Source organism: Micromys minutus (genome assembly GCF_963924665.1).
Source record: "Micromys minutus genome assembly, chromosome: 2".
NCBI classification, from domain to species: Eukaryota; Metazoa; Chordata; class Mammalia; order Rodentia; family Muridae; genus Micromys; species Micromys minutus.
The window spans coordinates 69,475,613-69,498,086 of NC_137971.1; the positions used below are offsets into that span (position 1 = coordinate 69,475,613).

Below are 22,474 nucleotides of genomic sequence, written 5' to 3' on the forward strand. Positions count from 1 at the left end.
ATGAGTTGTGCTCCATCATTTCCTGGAGAAAAGGAAGACAGGGTAGGTTGGCCAGATGAGCACAAGGAATTGAACTGACAGCTTCAAGCTCTTTAATAACTGCCATGAGGGCTAAAGCTTTGTTACATAAGCACCTCTCATCAAGCCCCACCTCCCAACACTGTTACACTGGAGATTATGTTTCCAGCACATATTTGGGAACATTGGGAACGTATTCAAACTGCAGCAGGGGAGAAGTATAAAACTATAAAACAGCACAAAAATAAACACAAGGACTGTTGGCAGCAATAAGACAAAACAACAATTATCTCAACAGCAACACTAAAGCAACCCAGAAGCTCTAATTACCCTCTTCTGATAGAGCCCACCTTCATGTTTAAGAGGGTACACTGAAGAATGAGGTTTACGGGTTTGAACAGCCCAGTCAGGCTGCACTAGTATATTTAGAGCTTTGTGCCCAACAAACAAACTGCTCATTATGTTCAAGCTTTGCATATTTACTCTTAAAATTCATTATATATGGCCACACATAAAATAGTAACCATAATTATATAAATGGAATAAGCTATCCTATTTGATTTCAATACAATGAAGCTATTTTTACACCATCATTACATCTACATTAATTACTGGATAACCAATACACAGAAAGGGAAAGCATCCCAAAGTTGCATAGTTAGTTCATAGCACATTAGTACTGTGAACCTGGACACTCTGAAGCCAAAGTTTACAGTACTAACCATTGTACTACTCAGCTTCCCATACAAGTGGAGGATTTCTTCAAGATTCTCAGTAATTAAAATGTCAGTTGAGCCACAGCAGGTAAATAGAAAATCTGAATAGAATCCAACTGCAAGCTCACAGATAAATGATATTTCCCTCTCATAAAAATGTCACTGAGAAAAACCAGAGTCTCTTTATAACCAAGAAAAGAAAAAAAAAATCTGACAGGAGAGGGAGGGACCAGGATGATGGCTCAGTTGGTGAAGCATTTGCTCCGCAACACAAGGATGTGATCCATCTCAGGACCCGAATAAGAAGCCAACAGTGCACACTTGTAACCGGTGCTGAGGAGGCAGAGACCTCGGGAACCCTGGGGCTTCCTTGCCAGCCTCTAGATTATTGAACTCCAGTTGCAGTGAGAGATTTAGTCCCCAAAGCTAGGGTGGAAAGCAACTAGGGTCTTCAGATGAAACCTCTGGCTTCCATGTATGTTATGTTCTCAACATGCATAACACCTGTGTGCATATAAACACATACAAACATGCGCGCACACACACAGCTAAAAGATATAACCAATACACAGAAGAATGAATAGTAAACAACTGTAAAATACTAACACAACAAAGAATATTTCTGTTTTAGATAGGAAATGACTTTCTAAATAAGAATGAAACTATTCAGGAGGCAAAGGGCAGATTTACCCGTACAAAATCAAAACTCATATGCAATAATAAAAATCACAATGAAACTTCAAAGCAAACCATGGAAGTACAGACAATCTGAGAAGCATGAAAGTCTAATATCTGTCATCCTGGATACTGCTTTGACAAAATATCTGACAAGAAGCAATTTGAGAGAGCTAGGGTTTGTTTTGATTTGTGGTTTGAGGGAATATAACTCACCGTGCTAGGCAATCGTGGTGACAGACAGCTCCATCGTAGTAGGAGCATATAGCTTCTGCTTGCTCATATCTCCATGACCAAGAAGCAGGGAAAGGACAGACTGGAAATTTCAACACCCGTTCCCTCCACCATGCCAAGATGAGATTGACTTCCTCTAGCTAGGACCCACTGCCTGAAGGTTCCACACCTTCTCCTATAACAGTGCAGCCAACTGGGGCACAAGTGTTTAGTCACATGAGCCATGGCGGGTGGGGGCATGTCACTTTCAAACTATAGCATCCACAAAGCACAGAGCATGTCCTGCATGTCAAGAAGAGCAATCTGTGGTCTTCCCAGACAAGCATGAGCTCCTCCGGAAGACAAAATGTGTGCAGCTGAGAAGATGTTCAACAAAACACAGAGAAGTGAAAGCAAAGGCTGCTTTCCCTCCCAGACAGGTCAGACCTTCACATCGGCATCAGTGTATAAGTATCAGGACTTTGATCCAGAAAAGTCTACTCTAAAAGCTTCTTAGGCAGCTATATTGCAATGCTATTTGTTATAGAAAACATGAAAATATTCAAAAATCCTATACCCATATTAATAAATAGAGGGTACATACAGCCGCTAAAAAAATCAAGTATAATTTACACAAAAGAAAACATCTTCAAGACAAAAAAAATTTAGAGAAATTCATCTGTACAGAGAAGGTGATCCTTGTGGCACTGCCTGGGGTGGAGGGTGTTGCTGAGAAAGGGTTTCTCTCGAGTCCAGGCTGGTAACTACGTGACCAAAGCAGGCTGTACATTCCTGGCACCCTTCCTGCCTCAGCCTCTTAAGTTTCTGAGATTAAAGGCATACTTCACTGCCCTGTGTGTGTGTGTGTGTGTGTGTGTGTGTGTGTGTGTGTTTGCACGCACATGCATGCATGATTATAAAAGCATATATTAAGAAGTTTACATTTAAAAAGTGAAGGGAATAGTTCTGGTAAAGACAGATGAAGGGATTCCGGGTGCATTTTGTCTTTCTTTGAGAGGAAATGCTTCCTTCCAACAGATCCACCTTACCATCCTTTCTAGCATTTGTCAAATCAGACACAGTTCTAATAGCTATGACTCAGAGAGAACCATATGCAGTGTTCCAATCACATGTATCATAAAATTTTACCTCATTATTTTAAAAGTTTTCAAAGAGAGTCTTTTAAGAGTAACAATTTCCTCTCCATGTTCTTAATTGCAAGTCATCTTCAAAGTGGTCTTCAGTTTTGATCTGTTTCATTTCATTTAGCATATATATGTCCTCGGATGTGTAGGGAAAACAGCAATGAAAATCATTACGGGTAAGGATTTTTACACCTTTTTACTTTGGTGCCTTGATATATCACATCCACCCTCAGAACTCTTAAGTCAAGGAGCAGACTTAATTCTGTGGTCAAGGTACCACACTTCTGCCCAGTGACGGCCATGGTAATCTCTAATTCCACTTGCAGCCTCTGGCAATGTCCTTTGTGATGATGTGAATAAAAATGGCCCTATTGGCTCATACTAAGTGACTATTTGAAAGGATTAGGCAGTGAGGCCTTGTTAGACTGTAAATGGCCGTGTTGGAGGAACTGTGTCACTGGGGGTAATCTTTGAGGTTGCAAAAGCCCAAACATGGCCCAATGGCCCTTTCTCTCTTGGCTGCCTGTGGATCAGATGTAGAACTCTCCAGTTCTCTAGTATCGACCGTGTCTGCCTGCACGCTACCACGCCTCCTGACCTGCTGATAATGGACGAAACTTCTGAACCTGAAATCCAGCCCAAATTAAATGATTTCTTTATAAAAGTGGCCTTGCTTGTGGTGTCTCTTCCCAGCAATAGAACAATGACCAAGACTAAAGTTGGTACCAGAAAGCAGGGCATTGCTGTTTCAGGCCTGATCATGCTTCTTGTGGTCATAATGTAGACTTGGGGACTTTGGATTAGGAAAGCAGTTGGACATTTTAAGCAGGGCTTTATGGGCCATCCTCGAAGGATCCTAAAAGACACCAGTACTGAGAGTAAAGTGGATTAATTATGATGACCGGGCTCATGAGGTTTGAAAGAAGAATATTAGTAAGTAACCTAGAGAAATTATGTGTTCTTGTACTATTTTGATGAAGAAAGTGACTGTTTTCTGCCCTTGACAAAAAAATATCTGCCTAGAACTAGATTGAAGAGTTGGGGATTAATAGCTTTGGCAAAGGAGATTTCCAGACACCCTAGTATTGACTCTGTCTTACTAGTATCTATTAGTATCTATCTAGTATCTTATTAGTATCTATTCTTATGCAGATCTATAATGAAAAGAAGCAATCTGAACAAGGAAAAATACAAAGTGTACAGTTTGAGGGGAAAAAAAGAAGCACCAGAAAATGTACTGGAACTAAGTCCAGTGTTCAAGGAGATTAAATATTTAAAGAAAAACTGGGTGCTAAATAGAATAAAGGGAGTGGTGACTTCAAGGCAAGGATGGGTGACCCTCACCCAGTAAGCTTCCAACTTGTAGAAAGGAATTAAAGGTAAGCTTAAGCGGGGAAGGAAACCATCTAGAACAGAAAGCTGGGACCAATGTAATGAAACTGGGGGCCAAGTTCCAGCCCTAACAAGCAGCAGAACTTGGCAGCTTAGGCCGTATGGTTCTGGCTTCAGAGTTTGGATATAAGGGAAGGGTTATGGAACCTCCCTCCATAGCTAAGTAGCTAAGGACAGCCACTGAGGCCTGGCATGTGTCAAGGGTGTCCCTGCATGGAGTCCCAGAGAGGCTGATGCATGAAGTCATGGAGGGGGAGCCCACACTTCACTGGAGACACCAAGATATTAGAGATGCTAGAATGGCAAGAAAAGGCAGGCCATGGAAGGCTGCAGGCTGGGTATAGAACCAGCTCATGAGAAAAGAGTGTATATCAGTGAACAAAGCTGAATGTTGGAGATCTGAAAACTGGGTTGACATCAGACATGAAGGAGCCGAGTTTGGAGTTAGTCCTGCTGGTTTCCAGTCTTGGTTTGGTCTAGCTTTTCCTCGCTCTGAATGACAATAGATATTCTCCAAAATTTTATGCTAGAAGTATGCGATCTGATTTTTTATTTTAATTCTATAAGGGTTACAGTTTTGAGATTTCCTGAGTCTTAGAAGAGACTTCGAACTGTGAACTTTTAAGCAGTATTGAGACTGTGATAGATTACGGGGAGTTGTAAAGTTGGAGTGAATGCAATTTGCATTATGATATGGCTACAATCCTACAGGACCAGGGAGTGGAATGTGATAATTTGAATAAAACTGGCCCCACAGGCTCATACTGAGTGGCACTTGTTAGATTAGGCAGTGTGGCCTTGTTAGAGTAGGTATGGTCTTGCTGGAGGAAGTGAGTCACTGGAGGGTGGTCTTTGAGGATGCAAAGGCCCAAGCCAGGCCCAGTGGCCCTGGTTTTTCTGGCTGCCTATGGGTCCAGATATAGAACTCTCAGCTACCTCTCTAGCCCCACATCTGCCTGGATGGCACCATGCTTCCTGCCCTGCTGATAATGGGCTAAGCCTCTGAACCTGTAAGCCAGCCCAAATTAAATGGTCTGTTTATTTTTTTTAAAAAAGTGGCAATGGCCATGGTGTCTCTTCCCAGCAATAGAACACTGGCTGAAACAACCCTTCCAACATAAATTTGTAATTGGTATGTTTTGTCTTCCAGCTTTTTAAAGTGTTTTACATGGTGTAAATGCAAAAAGATTGATGTGAGGCACACTTCTGCTTCAAATAATCCTGTAGCAATCACCCAAGAAGAAACTAGTATAACTAGTGTCACATTCAGATCTCTCTTTCTCTCTCTCTCTCTCTCTCTCTCTCTCTCTCTCTCTCTCTCTCCTGTGTGTGTGTGTGTGTATGTGTCTGTGTGTCTGTGTGTGTGTGTCTGTGTGTGTGTTCTGTAATAGGCAGCATTCATATTGATTATTGGTTATGTATGAATCTCAAAAATCTTCACTATAAAATAAATCATAAGTGGCATGAAGAAAAATAAAACACCAAATCTATATTATTTAATCCTATTAGTACACCCCACCCTTGCCCAAAGAAAACACCATTAAGTTTTTTTTGGGGGGGGGGCTTTATGCGGACTTTATCACAGCTTTAAGAACAATTTGAATGTATTAATTACATCGCCACCTGAAAAGATCATACACACTGTTCTGGTCTGTCTTATCACTTAGTAATAGTCGTCAGGTGTCTTCTGAGTCAAGGGATAGTTAGCGAGGATAACTAACCTTAACGGCTACTCATGTGTCCTACCGGGTGGCTTCTACAAAGCTGTGCTCACCTGCGTGGACTGTCACATTGCTGCTTCCAGAGGCATATCTTATATTGCTACATAAGTCATACGCGGAAAGGTAGACTTGCTCTTTCCGTTTTCCTCAGATCTCTCTTCATAGCCCTTGCACATTTTTTTTATTGAGGGGTTATTCTCTTTTCTTATTGACTGGTAAGAGCTCTCTGCATATGACAAGCACTGAGCTCTTCACTCTGTAAAATGAGGCTAACACTTCCTTACAAATATTTAACCATCTCACACATGGCCATTACCCTCCCTTCCTGTAGCCACCAACTATAACATTAGATCAGTTAAAAGTTACCTACATATAAATATGTCCCAGCATTGTTCTCTGTGACTTGACTTCTTTCATCCCTAAGCTTCCTAACTAATAATCAACATTAATGTTGTTTGTTATAGAACACCATGTATATCTATAAATCAGATCCATCCTATCGTCCTGAGAGCTGAACCTTCCAATTATTGCCACACTGGGAAACTGGGCATCTTTAATTGGGCTTATATCGCACCTCAGTCACAAGATGGATGGGAAGTGGGAGTGTTGTGTAACAATTTGCTCCAAGATTGAAACATTCCATATTAAAGGAAGTTCATCATATTGTAGGAAGGTGAATGACTCAAAATAGCTTCAGGAAGTTCCTGAAGTTGACCAAATTCAATAAACCCCTCCCTGTCAAAGTAAGCAACAAAAGCTGAAAGTCCCCCTAAGATGGGAGAGCTAAGCTGCAAAAAATTGATGGAGACAAGTAATTCTGCAAAGAAAGACTGAGACCAGACAAGAGGTCTCCAAGAAGCTGCCTGGAAGAGGTTTAGATCGAGTCACCTGGAGAGAACATTCTCCAGCCTGTTGAACTGCCTAAAGGGTGTGCAGTGTGCTCCAAGGTCCAAGCTGTCACACTTGCTAGGGTAGGCTTTGGTGATGCAGCTGTCACTGAGTCATTTCTGTTCCTGCAAGTCATCTCTAATCCATGTTTTTATAGGTGATCCCAATAAAACTCATTGGTTCACCAAGTGGAACTTTGGTAATCCCTGAACTTTGGTCTGTCCTGGGCTCACTATCTGGGGTTAGTAGATATGTGTGTTCCATCTCTCCAGGGAAAAGTTTGTCACACAATGAAGAGATGAGCTTCCACACAGATCAGATGCTGTCCTGGGCATCCATCATGCCTTATAGCAACTCTCACTTACAGTACTCCTCATGGGAAAGATCACATCTTTATCCCTAACAGAGTCACCATGTGTCATGATGCCCACCCATCTACAGGGTGGGATGTTGTTTTAGGCTCTCTGGCAAATGTCTGGGTAAATCTCTATGGAAAAGCAATGTGGAACACAAATTGGATCTCCCTTTCAGAGTTCCTGTTGGACAAAGAGAAACAAGACACTGTTAAAAAAAAAAAAAAAAAAAAAAAAAAAAAAAAAAAAAAAGGTGCATTCACCCAACGTATAGTTCTCGTTAATTGCAGATGGATTCATAAAAAAAAATCACAACAGCATTTTGCTTATTTGTCAAAACTATTAATAACAAGCAACATGAGTAACTAGGCAGACTGTCGGTCATACACACATTTCTCTGTGGTGTCAGGAACAAACAATGCTCACGACAACGCAGAATGGGTTGTCACATGTCAAGACAAAAATCAGACGGAAGTGCACGCACACTGTGAGTCCATTCATGTTGAGTCAAAAACTTGTGCTAGAGAAATGAGGGCAGTCATGGAAGTGGGCTCGGCAGGTGGGGGCTGCTGTGGGCAGCTGCACACTTATGAATAGGACATTTTTCTTTGTGCATGTTATTTTGGGATTGCACTAAAAGAAATTCCAGTTTTGTAGGTCAAAACAGTCAAATACCAACTATTTCACACGGCTTAAACTCTCATTTCAATGGAAACATATCTTTAAAACCCTCTGGCAAGGCAGAAAGAAGCAATCAGCACTGACCAGCAGAGTGCCAGCTCCTGGAAACCGACCTAAATGCCCCCACCAAGTCTGATCCTGCCTTCTGTGCATCGGTTATCAGTAGAAATAGTGTAACACCAGCCTCCAGCTTCTATAAGGATTCTTGTGATGAAGCTGTCTCCAGGCTTCCCTGTAGCATCCTCTCCTCCCCGGTGACTCAAAGTCCCCTAACCTAAATAAGAAGAGCTGTATGGAAGCAGGGTTTGAGGCTCGTCAACGCATAGCGCCAAGGCAAACATTTTTTAAAAAGCAATATTACAAAGATAATTTCTATATTTACGCACACTCTCCCAGAAAAATAGAAGTGCCAAGCTTTTATAAGCCTTGTGTGGCTCATAAAAGGCACCATCTTTATAACTAACTGAAATAACAGTAACCATCAGTTCTGAAACTGATGATCGCTTTTTGCCATTTCCCTGGGAAACCAGCATCGATTCTGAGAATTCTGGACACAGCCATCTCATTTTACAGTGGCCAATAGTATTTCAAACAACACTACGATTTGTTAGCCAACAGGAAGATGCATTCCCAGGGCAAGAAGATATGTTCAGGGACCCTTACTCTTACATGCATAGATGAAGGCTGAGGGGGTATTTGGTGAAAAAAGCTCCCAGGTATGTGTCTAGCTGAACTGCTTAACTCAATGACTCTGATGGTAATAGGAACAGACTCCTCTCTTTTACACATTGTCTGACACAGCTGAACTGGTGACATTTTGATCCACTGTCTTAGGTTCTAATATTAAGAAGGATCCATAGGTTAAGCCCCCAGTAAGAAGCCACTGAACTGAGCTCTTGGCCCCATCAGATAGCAGCACCCCTGAGCAAGCTGAGATTAAGCAAGCTGACACTCTGGGTATGTCAAAGGAATCCCTTGAAACATACTTATAGGACTTTATTCTTTGCTCAAAATCCCATACTAGAGAATTTATAATAAAAACACTATTCGCCATCTACAGCATCTCTCTTCACACTGTGGATTCGTTTTAATAAAAGACAATAAAGGCATTAGCTTTTTTTGAATGCCTACCTTGGACCAAGCACTATCTCACTTAGTAAATACCACCCTGATGTTCATGAGTAGCTACATCTTTTTATTAAACAGATGGGGACGCAGAGCTTTGAGCTGGAAAAATAATTTGTCCAAAGACTCACCCATCTTATAAGGGGCAAAATCAGGATAGAAAGGCAGGCAACCTAAGACGAAAGACCACAGTCATAACAACTCCAGCACAGTGCCATTCATGGACACCACATCTATGTGATAAGGATGAAAGAGAATGAGGAGAGGAGAAGACAGTCGCATCTACCGTAGGTGCTAAAAGCACCGACTCTAATCAAATCCAGTGAATTATACTTTCCACTTCCCATGTAAAGTAACCGAGGTGCAGAGATTCAAAGTGATTTGCTAATTAGTGACAGAACAGAAATTCAGACTTGGACCCATGTGGCTCCAAAGCCCATGGTCTTCTTCTACACCACTTTGCCCCTGATGTACCATTTGAAACTTGTTATAAATGCCAACACAACAGGCACGCTTGCACAGAACAGACTGTTGCTGCAGTAGGTACCCCATCCCCACATCTCAGGTAGCAGAGAATTACCTCTGTCCCGGAGTCCACCTGCAATATCTCGAACCCCCATGGCAGCTGTCCCCTACCTCAAAGCAGCATATGTGGGCATACAGTTTCATGCTCTCCCCTAAGGAGATTCTTGATGCCTCTACCAAGTGCTCTGTGGGCTAGGACTCCTTGCCTGGCCTCAGTTAGTCCCTTAGCGGGTCCAAGGAGGACAGTTTTTTTTTTTTTTTTTTTCATATGGCCAAGAAGGAGAAAAGCAGAGGAGAACCCACTTACTTGTTAGACATTGCTAAAGCCTACTGGATAGAACAAATGTCCGTACACAGTGCAGACGCCAGCATGGTTTCTATGTCAGTCTGTAGGTTATGAAGCGCTAACCTGGATGGTGGGTAAGTCTGACACAGATGGTTGACAGATATCCTTGGGGGTAGCTGTGATCTGCACTGATACAGCACTCTCAGATCTCTATGGAAATCTCCACTGGAAGCCAGGTCAAAAGGCAAGGTCATATCGAGAGCCAAGGGGGGAAAAAGAAGAAGGAGATGTGTGCTAAACCCTAGAGTCCAGTTATCGGCAATCCAACAGCAGGCAAATACAGAGAGGACCGACCACAGCACACGGGCAAATAAGAGAGGTACGCACACACTTCACTGCTCTGCAGTGAAGCAGTACCACACAGTATTGCCCATGCAAGTGAACAAAACTTGTGTGACCTATGGAATGGTCCTTTAACACCACTGGGCAAATATCTGAGCAGATGGCTCTCTGTTTCCAACCTTTGAAGCCAGGCTGCTGAGATGGCACTGTCCCAAAGGTGTTTGCCTTGCAAGTATGAGGTCCTGAGATTGATCCCCAGAATCTATGTTAAACAAACAAACACACAAAGGCTGGAAATAGTAGTACATGACTAAAATCAGCAGTGGAAAGGAGGAAAACAGTGTATCCCTGAAACTTTGTGGCTATCTAGCCTAGCCTGTTTGGAAAGTTCTGGACCAGTAAGACACACACACACACACACACACACACACACACACACACACACACACACACACACGTGCATGCCCCTACAGGAAGAGCCTCCTAGCATTCTTATCCTAAGCTCATTTTCTATCAGAAAACACCCCATCTTATCCATGAAACCAGTCTACAGCCACACCTGGTGAGCTGTTCCCTATCCAAATTGTGCCTAGAGGCTGCCAGGCTGTTACACTGCAGGAATGTCCTTGAGCCCAGGCCTGCCTTATACACCTGGCACCGGATGCTTAGGTGAGCAGTCATCTCTGGGCATCATTCCCTGGAATCTATTCCCACCTTCTCATCACTCCCTGGGTTAATTATTCCTCCTTTGCAGTGAACTGAGTATTTTGCACAAGCTACCACAATGAGTGCAGGCTGGAGTCCTACAGATATCATGTGTGATGTGTATGCCTGTTTGTGGTCCATACTTGTGGGAGCACAGGTGCCATTAGGGACATGAAGAAGGTATTACATCCCCTGGAGTTAGACCTAAAGGTGTCTGTGAGATGCCCAATGTGGGTCTTGGGCATCAAGTTTGGGTCCTTGGAAAAGAAGTAATTACTTGTAAACCCCAAGCCATCTCTCAGCCCCCAAGATTTGATAGCCCCCATCACCGCTTCACATGTACCGTTCCCTTAGCAAAAGTTCCCATCTTGGCAATAAGAGTCAAAGTTACTGGGATACCAGTATCAGCAAACCTGGTGCCCAGAGCTGGTGACCACGAGCTCAGAGCAGCTGAGTAAAGTCCAGATCTTTCTGGCATTTGTAGGAATACTTGCTGATTCTCTCAAGTCTTTGGTGACAACTTCCCTCAATCCCCAGATAAGGCCAGTAGGGCCCTTGAGGCTCACACGCATCAGAACACACTAACTGCAGCCTCTAAGCTGCACGTGGCCCTCTTAAGTTCCCTGCTCGCAGGGTTCCCGTAAACATCTTCCCCTCTGTTAAGACAAAGTTGACACACAGCTGCTGTTCACTGTTGTTCTTTGGTCATTGTCATTTGCTTGTTTAAGTTTTGAACCAGGGTCGCTCCAGAGGCACTGAGAATGAAGCAGTCTGCAGACTGTTCTCTGAGTCCAAATGCACAAATCCTGGGAACCAAACTGGAGTTCCGGACAAGGGATTTTTCCTCAAGAGTTGTCAAGAGAGAGCTTACATGCCCAAGAGTCCAAGGCACATCTCATTAAGTCTACAGGGAGTAGTGTGTGGATCAGCTGAGAGGATGTGCCTGCTCCCAGGCAGGAAAGGTGTTCCGAAGGCAAGCAAGTCTCCAGGAGAGGGTAGTCTAGAGCAGCAGCTATCAATCTGTGGGCCGTGACCCCTTTGAGGGTCACATGTCAGATATCCTGCATATCTGTAACTTACATTACAAATTATAGCGGTAGCAAATCACAGTCATTTCGTGGCGGGGGGTCACAACACAAGGAACTGTGCTAAAGGTTGCAGCATTAGGAAGGATGAGAACCACTGCTCTAGCATAAGCTAGGGAAAGGGGGGGGGATGCTCTTTCTGCTCTACAACTAGCTTCTGCTTCTGGGAGACAGGGCAGAGTTCAAGTTCAAATGAGTAATGACTGTATGGTGTGCACTGGTCAGTGTAGCTGGCAGACTGGATTCGACCTGTCTGGACGGACCTCCCCGAGGTCCACCATCTTCAAGCCTTCACTCAGTCCCCTCCTCACTACAGTGCTCCCAAGGAGAAGAGAACTTCCTCACCAAAGCTAGCCCCCTGCCAAGGCGCCAGCCGCTTATCTGAGGAAACAAGGGGTTATCTGTGTCCCGCTTCTCCTAGGCTCTCCCAGAAGCTATTATCTGCCTAAACTGCTACCCCCAGCTTGTCTTCAGTGCCAATCTGGTCTTTATAGATAATATTTGCAATTTCATATGAAGCTCAAGAATCATGCCAAATTGCAATCAGTGTCCATATGTGTCCTGTGGTGGCAGGCAATTTCAGATCTCCATTAAATAACACAGGAGGGGACTTTGGGGAAAAGACTGAAAAATGATGGGGATTTTTGTTGTTGTTGATTGGTTAGTTGGTTGGGTTCTTTTGTTTGTTTGTTTGTTTTGTTTTGTTTTTTTACATAACATTTTTAGAAGAAGCCAGACACACATAAACAAAATTTACCAAGTTTTCGAACTCAGCAATTGTATATTCATAAACATCTCATAAGTGTTTGGAAGTCTGTTTGAAAGGAAATGTGAAAACAGACATATTTTGCGTGTGGTTAGACCCTTTTAAGATAAATATACCGAGAAGCAACTGAAGCAAAAAGCCTACAAGCCTAGTTCACGGTATTTCTGCATTATTTTTGCACAGACAGCCCCTCCAACAAATGGTAGGTCCTACTATGCACTAACCATCAGCCTATCATTTATAACACCTAAGCACTGAATGAGGTTTTAGCCTATCTGCCAACCCCAAACTGCCCCCATGGCAGCCACTCCTTGGAATGTTTACTCCAAAGGTAGAAAGCAGGAGTGAGAGGAGGGGAAAGGGCTTGATTCTTTTCAAATGCATCAAGATCCAAGTGAAGTTCCTTTTCCCAGTTCACAGTGAATAACACTAGTGTTCAGTTAGAAAGGGGAGGGGGTGGCCCACATCTGGGGAGATTTTCTGAGAGTATGAATGAATCCTCAGGATGAATTTAATTTAAACACACGTGCATGCATGCACACACACATGCACACACACTAAATGAATAAACAAACAAACAAACAAACATAAGCATTACTTTCCAGGTATACACCCCAAGGTGCAGAACTAGTCTTTGATACTACACACCTGCCTACTTGCCACGGTTGGGGCAGAAATTTATGCGGGTAGGGGCGCTTCCTGATTGCCTTAATGGGACCTGTGCGCTCACACGCGAGCGCGCGCGCGCGCGCGCACACACACACACACACACACACACACACACACAAAAGACTCCAGCAAATCAAGAAAGTCTATGCAACTTTAATATGTAAAATGTGTCAGTCAGCCCTAGGAAAGAGAAAACCTGCCCTACCACTAGTGGTAAAAGTGCAGATGTGTCAGCCTTGGTAATAGGCACTTAAGGCTGCCTATTAGGTGGGTTTGAACTGGAGAGCCTAGAGATGGGAAAAAGATCCCTGTGTGCCTTAGAGCCAGTGAGATGCAGATTCGGGGGTCCGAGCACAGACATCGCTGAAGGAATGGCATCGGGCTCCCTCCTTTTTTGAAAATGACTATTCCTGGGTGTCACCTGAACATTTCAATGCTGTCCCCAATGGGCTTCTGCCCTTCACATGTAAAAGGAGCTCCCAGCCCCGCAGGCTGCTGCAGATCCTGACCTGCCCAACCCTCCATGGCAACAGTTTTCCAGCCAGAGAAGTAACGCGCGCACCTATCAGATGCTTTGTAGGGCTGTCAGTTCAGCAGCCAGGGACATACGTACAAGGAGACTTAGGCTGACCCTGGCTGCCCTGGCACAGCATGGGGTGGCGGGAGATGGAGCCAAGAGCAAAAACTGCCACCATCAGCTTCAAAAGATCAGGAGAGAAACTTCCCTAGGGCATGAGCCAGACTGAACTTCCTGGTGTTAAAGGAGCAGCCTAAATTCCAGGGACAGGTGTGTAGGGTTGGTGAAAGGTTCAGACTTGGGGCACCAGAGCTAGGGCCAACGGACTTGCTTCCAGACTAGGAGCTACTGGAGAAGCAGGTCCCAGTCTCGGGCATGCTAGGATTACTGCGCACTAAGGGTCCCAAGAAAGGGAGGAGGGGGGTTTCTTTTGATCCCGCAGGAAACATTCCCAGCACCAACCAAGGAGGGAACCTTCAACCCAGCCCCCCCTGCGAGACACAGCAGCGCAAACAAAGTTGGGGCTCCCAGAGGCTGTCTTTAGATCCCCGCCCGCGGTGCACCACTACTTACACGAAGACCCCGAAGAGCAGGGCTCGCACCCCGATCTCAATGGCCAGCTCCCGCATGGTGCAGACAGAGTAGCTCCCGCAGCGGCAGCTGGCGCTGTCCGTGGCTCCCACGGCTAGACCGGAGAGGCTCTCCTGAGCCTGGGCTGTGAGGGAGGCGCGCTGCAGGCCGCGGGCGGGGGCGGGAGGCGGGCGTGGGGTGGGGGCGGCGGGGAGGGCTCAGTCCCAACCTCCCGCTCTGGGCTGCCGGACACCCAGACAACCGCACCGGCCTCTTCGGGTCCCACTCCAGATCACGCCGATCGGGGGCGTCAGGGACTCCCTGCTCACTTGCGATCGCTGCCTTTTCTGTGTCCTGGGCAGCCAGGACTCAGGAGGGGGAAGCCTGGGGAAGCCCCGCTGTCGTCGCCGCCGCCTCCCTCCTGGCGCGCTGCGCGGCTCCCAGGCTACTGGGCGGCCCCTGGGCTCCGCGCCCGGCTGCACGCTCAGCCGGCGGCCGCTGCGCGCCTCCTCTCCAGCCGGCGACTCCTGCCCTGGCTCTCTGCTCTTTCCTCACATATCCGCACGTGGGTATGAAGTAGATGAGTCTCCCGCACTCAGGACAGCCCTAGCATCCTCTGGCCCCGCCCGGGAGCGCTTCTTCCTTCCTGCTTTCTGCCCCCCTTACACCTTATCAACCTCAGATTCTTTCTTTCCCCATCCGTGATTCTAGAAAGTTCCCGGGAGACTGCTCTCAATCTTTGCTCTCTCTCAGAAGGTGCCAGATTGGCATACAAAAACCCTGACACAGACTGAAGGCAAAAGTGAACTCATCCCTGCCCCCCTTAAGCCACCATTGCTTTATAGTATCTGGGGACCTCCACCTCTCCTCCATCATCCTCCCAACACCATCAGTGGCTTTGGGCTGCTGTGCTGTGGATGTGAACAGCAGCTCTCTAAGCATCCCTGTCTGCATATAGGAGGCTGTTCTTAGACAACAAGTAGAAGCAGGAGCGTTGGCCTCAGTACTCAGTACAAAATTCAAATATAAATAAATGGTGGCCAGGGGTTACCACCACAAGCCTGGAACTGGCTTGGTCTTAGTTTTGCATTTCCATCGCCGGTAGAAGTTATTAACCATATTTGTAGAATTGTCTCCGGGCAACTGGGTCCTTTCTTGGACTTTAGGAAAGACCTCACAAGATTTTGTGAGGAGAGATGAATTAGAAATTGGCTCCTGGTCCTGGGGATCTAGATTTCTGACTTGCACCCAAGTGGGAGGAGGTAGAAAGTGGGCCTGCCTCAGGAGGAATGCAGGCTCTGTTGCCAGTGGCACATGCCAGACCTTAGACAGCTGAGGCCAGCCACCTCAGGGAGGAGGGATCCGGGCTGTGTGGAAGGGACACCATCTCAGCAACTGAAGATACGGGAACAGTTTCTGCTTTGTCCGTGGTAATGCTTTGGTGTGACGTGGCGCTTGCTGAGAATTACTGAGTGAACAATGCACAAGGGACTGTGTAGATCGTCAGGCACATAGAATATCATGTTCAGGGACATCAGGAAAGATGTGGAAGGCGGAGGAAGTGGCTTCGTCCTCCATGACTTGGGCCTAGCGATTCCTATGAAGACAACTCTCTTCCCACAGCTTGACAAAGTCGTACGAGAAACCCATGAAGTCTGGTGGCCTACAGCCGAGGCTGCCAGGTAGCTGTGTTCCAGGTGGAGTGCTTCAGAAATGCATGCTGGTACATCACTTACCTGTGAGCATCACCTAGGCAGCTGTGCGAAGTGGGGAAGTAGATTCTAGGACTCATAATCCCCTTCTGCCCTGGAGAAGAGGGGTTTACCAGGCACACAGAGAAATGAGACAAGCTTAGGTGGGTGGCGGGGACCCCCTTGTCACCCTACTCAACAGGAACTGTAGCAGAGCCTATGATTGTGAATCTTATATTTGTGTTATATTTGTTGTCTTCTTGTTATATTTGTTGGTTTGCAGCACCATCTCACGGTGACCTCGAATTCTCTATGTAGCTTACATTGGCCGTCCTGATCTTTCTGCCCCTGCTTTCCAGTGCTGGACTTATAGGCATGTGCTATCTATATGCTGGGCTTATAGGCATTGCTATCTCTATGTTACCTGGAGAGCGAATTTGAAAGGGTGGGTGACTTTGTTGTTATAATCATTAAGAAGTGACTTTGAACCAAAAGAGAAATGTAAACACCAAGCCAGCCACAAACCCTTTGATCTACAATGGTGTGCTGCTGCAAGATTTGCTAGGGTAATATTGGCACAAGCTTGTAGGAGTAACCAACCAATGTCTGATTAGACTTAAGGCCCACTGCGTGAGATGGAACCCGTACCTGACACTGCTTGGGTGACCAAGAACCTGTAACTAGATAGCTCAGGGACCTAGGGTAAAACCAAATACTACACACACACACACACACACACACACACACACACACACACAGAGAGAGAGAGAGAGAGAGAGAGAGAGAGAGAGAGAGAGACAGAGAGAGACAGAGAGACAGAGAGAGGCAGAGACAGACGAATGTAGCAATAAAATCATTCCTAATGACATTCTACATACAGTGTCTTGCTCCACCATCATTAGAGAAGCACCCTGCTTCAGCAGAACAAATATAAAAACCCACAGCCAGACAAAATGCTGAGAATGAGAGACCTTGGAACGCTCAGCCCTAAAAGGATGTCACCATCAAATCCGTCCCCTCAGGGCTCAGAGAATCCTGGGGAAGAAGAAACAAAAAAGAGTGTAAAAGCCAGAGAAGATGGAAGACACCAAGAAAACAAGGCATCTAATCAACTTGATCAAAGCTTGTATGAACTCACAGAGACTCAGAGACCTGCGCTGGTCTGGATCAGGTCCTTGGGATATGTATTGTGGCTTCCAGCTTAGTGTGTTGACGGGATTCCAGAGTGTGTGAACTAGTAGGCCTCTGTTTCTTGTGCCTTCTCTTGGACTATTTTCCTGTTCTTCGTTTTGTACAACTCTGACGTGCTAGTTTTTGTTTTATCATATTGTATTTCATTTTTTTATTCTCTCTTAGTAGCTTATTTGTTTGCTAATGAGAGACAGAAAGAGAGTGGATCCAAATGGGTGAGAAACTTGGAAGAGACTGGAAAGAGCAGAGGAAGGCAAACCCATACTCAAAATATATTATGAGAAAAGAAAAAAAAAAAAAAAACAAGTGTGTTTTAAATAAGGAGGGAGTGCCTGAAGGACAGAGCCGTAAGGAACATTCTGACCCACGCCCCATTCCTCATTTGATGCTTGAATGAATGCTATGTCTTGTCATCTGAGACATTCTGTGCAGACTGCTCGTCCTGGGATGGGAAAGGCCATCCCCTTTGTGAGAGCTTGTCTACCCTTCAGAAAGCTCCACCGAAAGACCAGCTTTGGAGGGGACTCACTGTCCTGCAGCTTCTATTGGTGTCGCCATTCTGCTGGCCCCATTCCTGCACACAGCCACTGTGGTCAGAGCGGCCTTAGTGCAAGCAACGGGTGTTCCAACCTAAATTATTTAAGAAAAGATTACTGAAAGGCCCATGGTCCTATGGGCTCCAGCTTCCATTTCATCGGGGCACACAGATCATGATCAGGACTTGATGTTTTCTCCAGCTTTCTGCTATGTCCTGTAGGGACTTATTTGAAGTCCTGATAGTCCAAGAATTCAATTAGTCAGGTTCAGTTTCGGAGTAAGAGCCTTGATCCCATGACTCCCAACAAAAGTGTCATTGCTGAATGGCATTCTTGCTTCAAACCCTGAGCCAATCACCATAGCCAGAAAATCATGATGGGCTGTTTGTCCCGGCCTGGGTTCCTGCTTCATCCAAAGCCCCTGACTAGGAATGGGGCCAAGGTGAGCCCGCAGACAGGGCCCACACCTTGGAGTACACTGCATGTCTGATGAGGTGATGAACAGCCTTCTGCGCCAGGACCGTGCAGACTGGAGACAAGTAGGTGTCTGTCTCCCTATGCTCTAGCTGACCAGTGATACCTGGTAAACAGATGTGTTCCAGGTGCCCCATGATAGGCTGCCTGTGTCTGCTCTTGTCAGTACTAACTTTAGGGCAGACCGAAGCAAAGCTGGGTGGCTTTCCCAATGCTTGTCTTCAGCTGCCCAGTGTCCCTCAGCACCCTGCCATCTGTCCTAATGATCTCTTCTGTCACATTCCCAAGTCTGTTGAGAGAGAGCACTAGTCACATTCACTATATAAACCTGTAACATGGTTTCTTGCTGTTCTTGATGTGTCCCCCGCCATGCGTGCGTGTGTGCGTGCGTGAGTGCACACACACATACACACACATGCACACCTGCCGTGTCTCTTCTACAGAGGATACCCTCATACTCTAGTGCTTTGGCTCCCACAAAGCAGGCAGCTACCTCCACTGTGTGGTATACAGCTGGCTCTAGCAACTGTCCAGCTGTGAACATCTGCCAAGCAGGTAGAGAACTCTAGAAGACCCGTGTCGCTGCACAATCAGATAAATGAGCCCACAGAAAGATGGAGCAAAGGCAGAGTAGAGAAAACCATTGGTGTAAGCAAGGCCAGTCCCGATAGCCCTGCTGGGACCTTCAGAAGCCTATCATGGAAGGTGAAATGCTCTAAAGAAGAAAGAAACCTGGGTCTGGGTGGTAACGGGCCCACACGTTCTCTGCTGTGGGAAATGAAGTGACGAATCACAGAAGTATCCCTGGCCACTGGAGCTGTAAATCATGAGGCTGATTTTTAAAAACAACAGCAAAGAAAAAACCTAGAACTGGACACTTGTGAAGCAAGCTTCCTGCAGTGCTTCCCGGACTCCATGCGTGTTCTAAGTGACACTGAGGACGCTCTAGTCTTTCCTACTGAGCTTTCAGGCACATGGAGAAAATCAGCCTGCCCACTATACAGTCAGGCTCCTGCCATGTTGATTTGCTTACAGCCTCCAGCAGAATTGTTCAGCATGATAATCCTAATAAATCCCTCAGAGCTAGTTGCCACACCCAAAGCCACCTTCCAAGACCAAAAGCTCCAACTTCTTATAATCTCACTCCCCAAAGTTCCTCTCTGTGCATGAATGGTTCCTCTCTCACTGTTTTCAGAGCAGATCCAGAAACAGGCAGCCAGCCCAGCCAACCTTAGCTACAAGCTCCCACAAACCCTGCCTTTCTATCAGGATTGCTTGGCATGCCTAAACCAGTAAGGATCCAAGAGGAATTTCAAGTGGGTCACCAAGTATAAGCTAGTCCATGAATTATCTCCTAGCAAGTGCCTGTCCACTTGACACCTCTAGGGATATAGAATTCATCTGAGGCTTGTTTTGTTTCAGGAGAGATCTATCGTTTGAGTAGAAACAGGTTTGCCTGAAGCCAAGTCCCATGGGTCCGAATTATGTTTTGGGGATGGCACAGAATAAATGCTATGTCTATTCTACACAGTAGAACTTTAGTTACAGCTAAGGTGGAAAAGGGAAGGGAAGGGTGCTCTCTCTTCCAAGCTAAGTGCTTCTTCACTCTGCCTGCTTCTCAGCCTTAATATTCAGAAGAACACTGAAAACCTAGCACCAGACTTGTAACGACTGTGCTTAAAGCAGAAGCCCATGTGATAAACAGCAATTATCCTGTGAGTTGGGACACATTGATAGTGAATTAACTCCTTCATAGCTCCAGAGGAGATGTTAGCCCACCAAAGGAGAAAAATGCATAATCAGGTAAGCCAATAAATGTCATTTCTTAGGAATGTTGAGCATCTTTCTCTTTCAGTAGAATTTTGTCCAGTAATTTCAAATCAGCCGTGCAGACTATCAGGGTACCACTGCAAGTTCATTCACAGAGAAACTTCAGTGTGGGAGCCACCACAGGCCCCTTTTTCCCATGCTCTGGCACACAAGAGCATTCTGCAACATCCCTGCAAGACGAAAATGGCGAGCAGGCTTGTGCTTTGCACACAGCTAATTCTGTTTCCAGGGAACCTGTGCAGGGTCAGAAGCCAGGCTCTGTCTCTCAGTCCGCAGCTAGCTCTGGAGGGACATCCCAGTGTAGTTGGCTTTGCATCTCTGCTGGCTGAGGGTGTGAAGTGTCTTTTCATGTGGATTTTCACTGTTCTGTCTAAATGGGCACGAGGTATCTATTCATATCTCTCAGCCATTTTTTAAATTGAGTTTTTGCTTTTTATTATTGGCTTGAAGGAATTTATAATATAATCTGAATATGTTCTTTGTTAGTTTTATAAATTGCATGTGTCTTCTTTGGCTCAACTTCTCATTTTCTAAACAAAGCCTTTTGAGGGGCACATTTTTAATTATGATGAAGCCAAATTTTTCAATTTTCACTCTCAAGATTGTCACTGGGTGTCCAGAGACATCTTTGCCTACTCCGCATGCCTCAAGACTTTCTCTGACATTTCCTTCTAGAAATGTTGTCAGGCTGGCTCTTCTATTTAGGTCTATGTGATACCTAAATTGAATTTTACATGGTGACTAAGGTTCCATTTTTCATAAGGATATTCGATTATTTTAGTATTGTCAGTTGAAAAGACTGTATTGTTACATTAGAATTGTCTTGACACCATGTGAAGAGTAACAATTTGTCTTTGAGTAGCAACTGAATATTTTCTGGTTGCACTTTCCATCCACTTTAGATTTTGTTCTGTGATCGCCAACACCAATAGACTTTTACAAATATTCGCAATGTCTTTTCTCATTGTTAAATTTACTTTAGAGTAGTGATGAATGTACATACATCCTAGATGCCTAAGCTACTGCTCGGTAGGCACGCAGTCTGCAGACAGGACACCTAGCACTGCTTCCCTCTGGTGAATTAATATTGCCTAATATTACTCAACCAGCTATCCAAGTAGACTCCCAGTGTTATGGAATTCTGTAAACGCTGTGCGTATTTGATGCTGAGATCTTGTTATAGTTTCACATCTGCGCTATGACAAATAGCAGACAAGAGGCAGCATACAGGAGGAAATGGTTTATTGTTTATAATTCCAGGTCACTGGCTATCGGAGAAGTCAAGGCAAGAGCTCAAACAGCTAGTCTTCTCCTACCAAGAGCAGAGAAAATTATGCTTGCTTCCTCCCTTGGGTGCTTGCTTGTTGCTAATGTTTGAGTTAGCCTTTTCCTTTCTTACATAATCCGGTGTCCAGCCCTCTTCAGGGTGGGTCTCCCTATCTCAATTAACAATCAAGACAAACAGCCAATTTGTCCTTCCAGGCAAATATCCATGGGGTTTCATCCTGTACCATTTGCATTTTCTTAGTGCTGTCTGTGTGAGAGCACTAGACCATGTCAGCACAGAGAAGGACACTCCAGATGAACAGAAGAGTTGGGCTTTCACAGTCAGCCATTAATAGCAACATTACTGAAGCCACTAGACTGAAGGAGAGTGGACATCTATTCCTTTTCAATATCACATCACTTTGCCTTCCCTGTTTTCTTCTGGGAACCACTCTGACATATGGAAGCAAACTGCAGCCTAGGATCACATGCTGTACCAACATCAAGAAAGCCAGGAGGACATAGAACGACCTCAATACAAGGTTTCTTTATACGGCTGATGAGCAGCATAGACATCATATCTCAACAGCAAAAAAGAAACACATATCTCAAATATTTCCCGGTGTCTGGGGGTTTCATGTGGCCCCCTTCAGCTGGTTAGTTTTAACTGTTAACTCGACACAACCTAGAATCACTTTAGAAAGAGAGTCTTTTTTTTTTTTTTTTTTTTTTTTTTAATCCCGAAGTATCTTTTAATTCTCAGAGTCCTATGAGAACAGAGAACTCTGAACAGATTGATAACCTCTGTGAGGGGTGGGGCTGCGGCTGCGGCTCTGAGGTTGCTCATTCTGTGACAATGGCCAGGATGGAGCCCTTTGGTGAAAAGGCAATCCATTTATGACCAGCGATGGGGCTCACGGGAGCAGCGGCTACAGCCAGAGCAGCAGGCCCCCGGGGTTTCCCTCCATGCTGTGCTGCATGTGGACGCCTTCTCATTGTTTTCAGATGAGAATCTCACACCACACAGGAGTCCACAAACTTGCCCTCAATTGCAGCAATCCTCCTGCTTCAGTGTCCAGAGCGATAGATTTCAC

At 45.3% G+C, this 22,474-nt stretch overlaps 1 protein-coding gene across 5 annotated transcripts in view; it reads right to left on the reverse strand.

The window, feature by feature from the left end:
- The window catches only part of PLPP4 (phospholipid phosphatase 4), a gene marked incomplete at both ends in the record, with an annotated part of 138,210 nt that extends 123,759 nt beyond the window's left edge, over nucleotides 1-14,451 (reverse strand). For all 5 annotated transcript variants that reach the window (XM_080911190.1, XM_080911191.1, XM_080911189.1 and 2 more), the window contains one exon: nucleotides 14,396-14,451. In XM_080911190.1, coding sequence (XP_080767316.1) covers nucleotides 14,396-14,451 — 56 coding nt within the window. The remainder of the gene's footprint in view (nucleotides 1-14,395) is intronic.
- Between the last annotated feature and the right edge of the window lie 8,023 nt (nucleotides 14,452-22,474).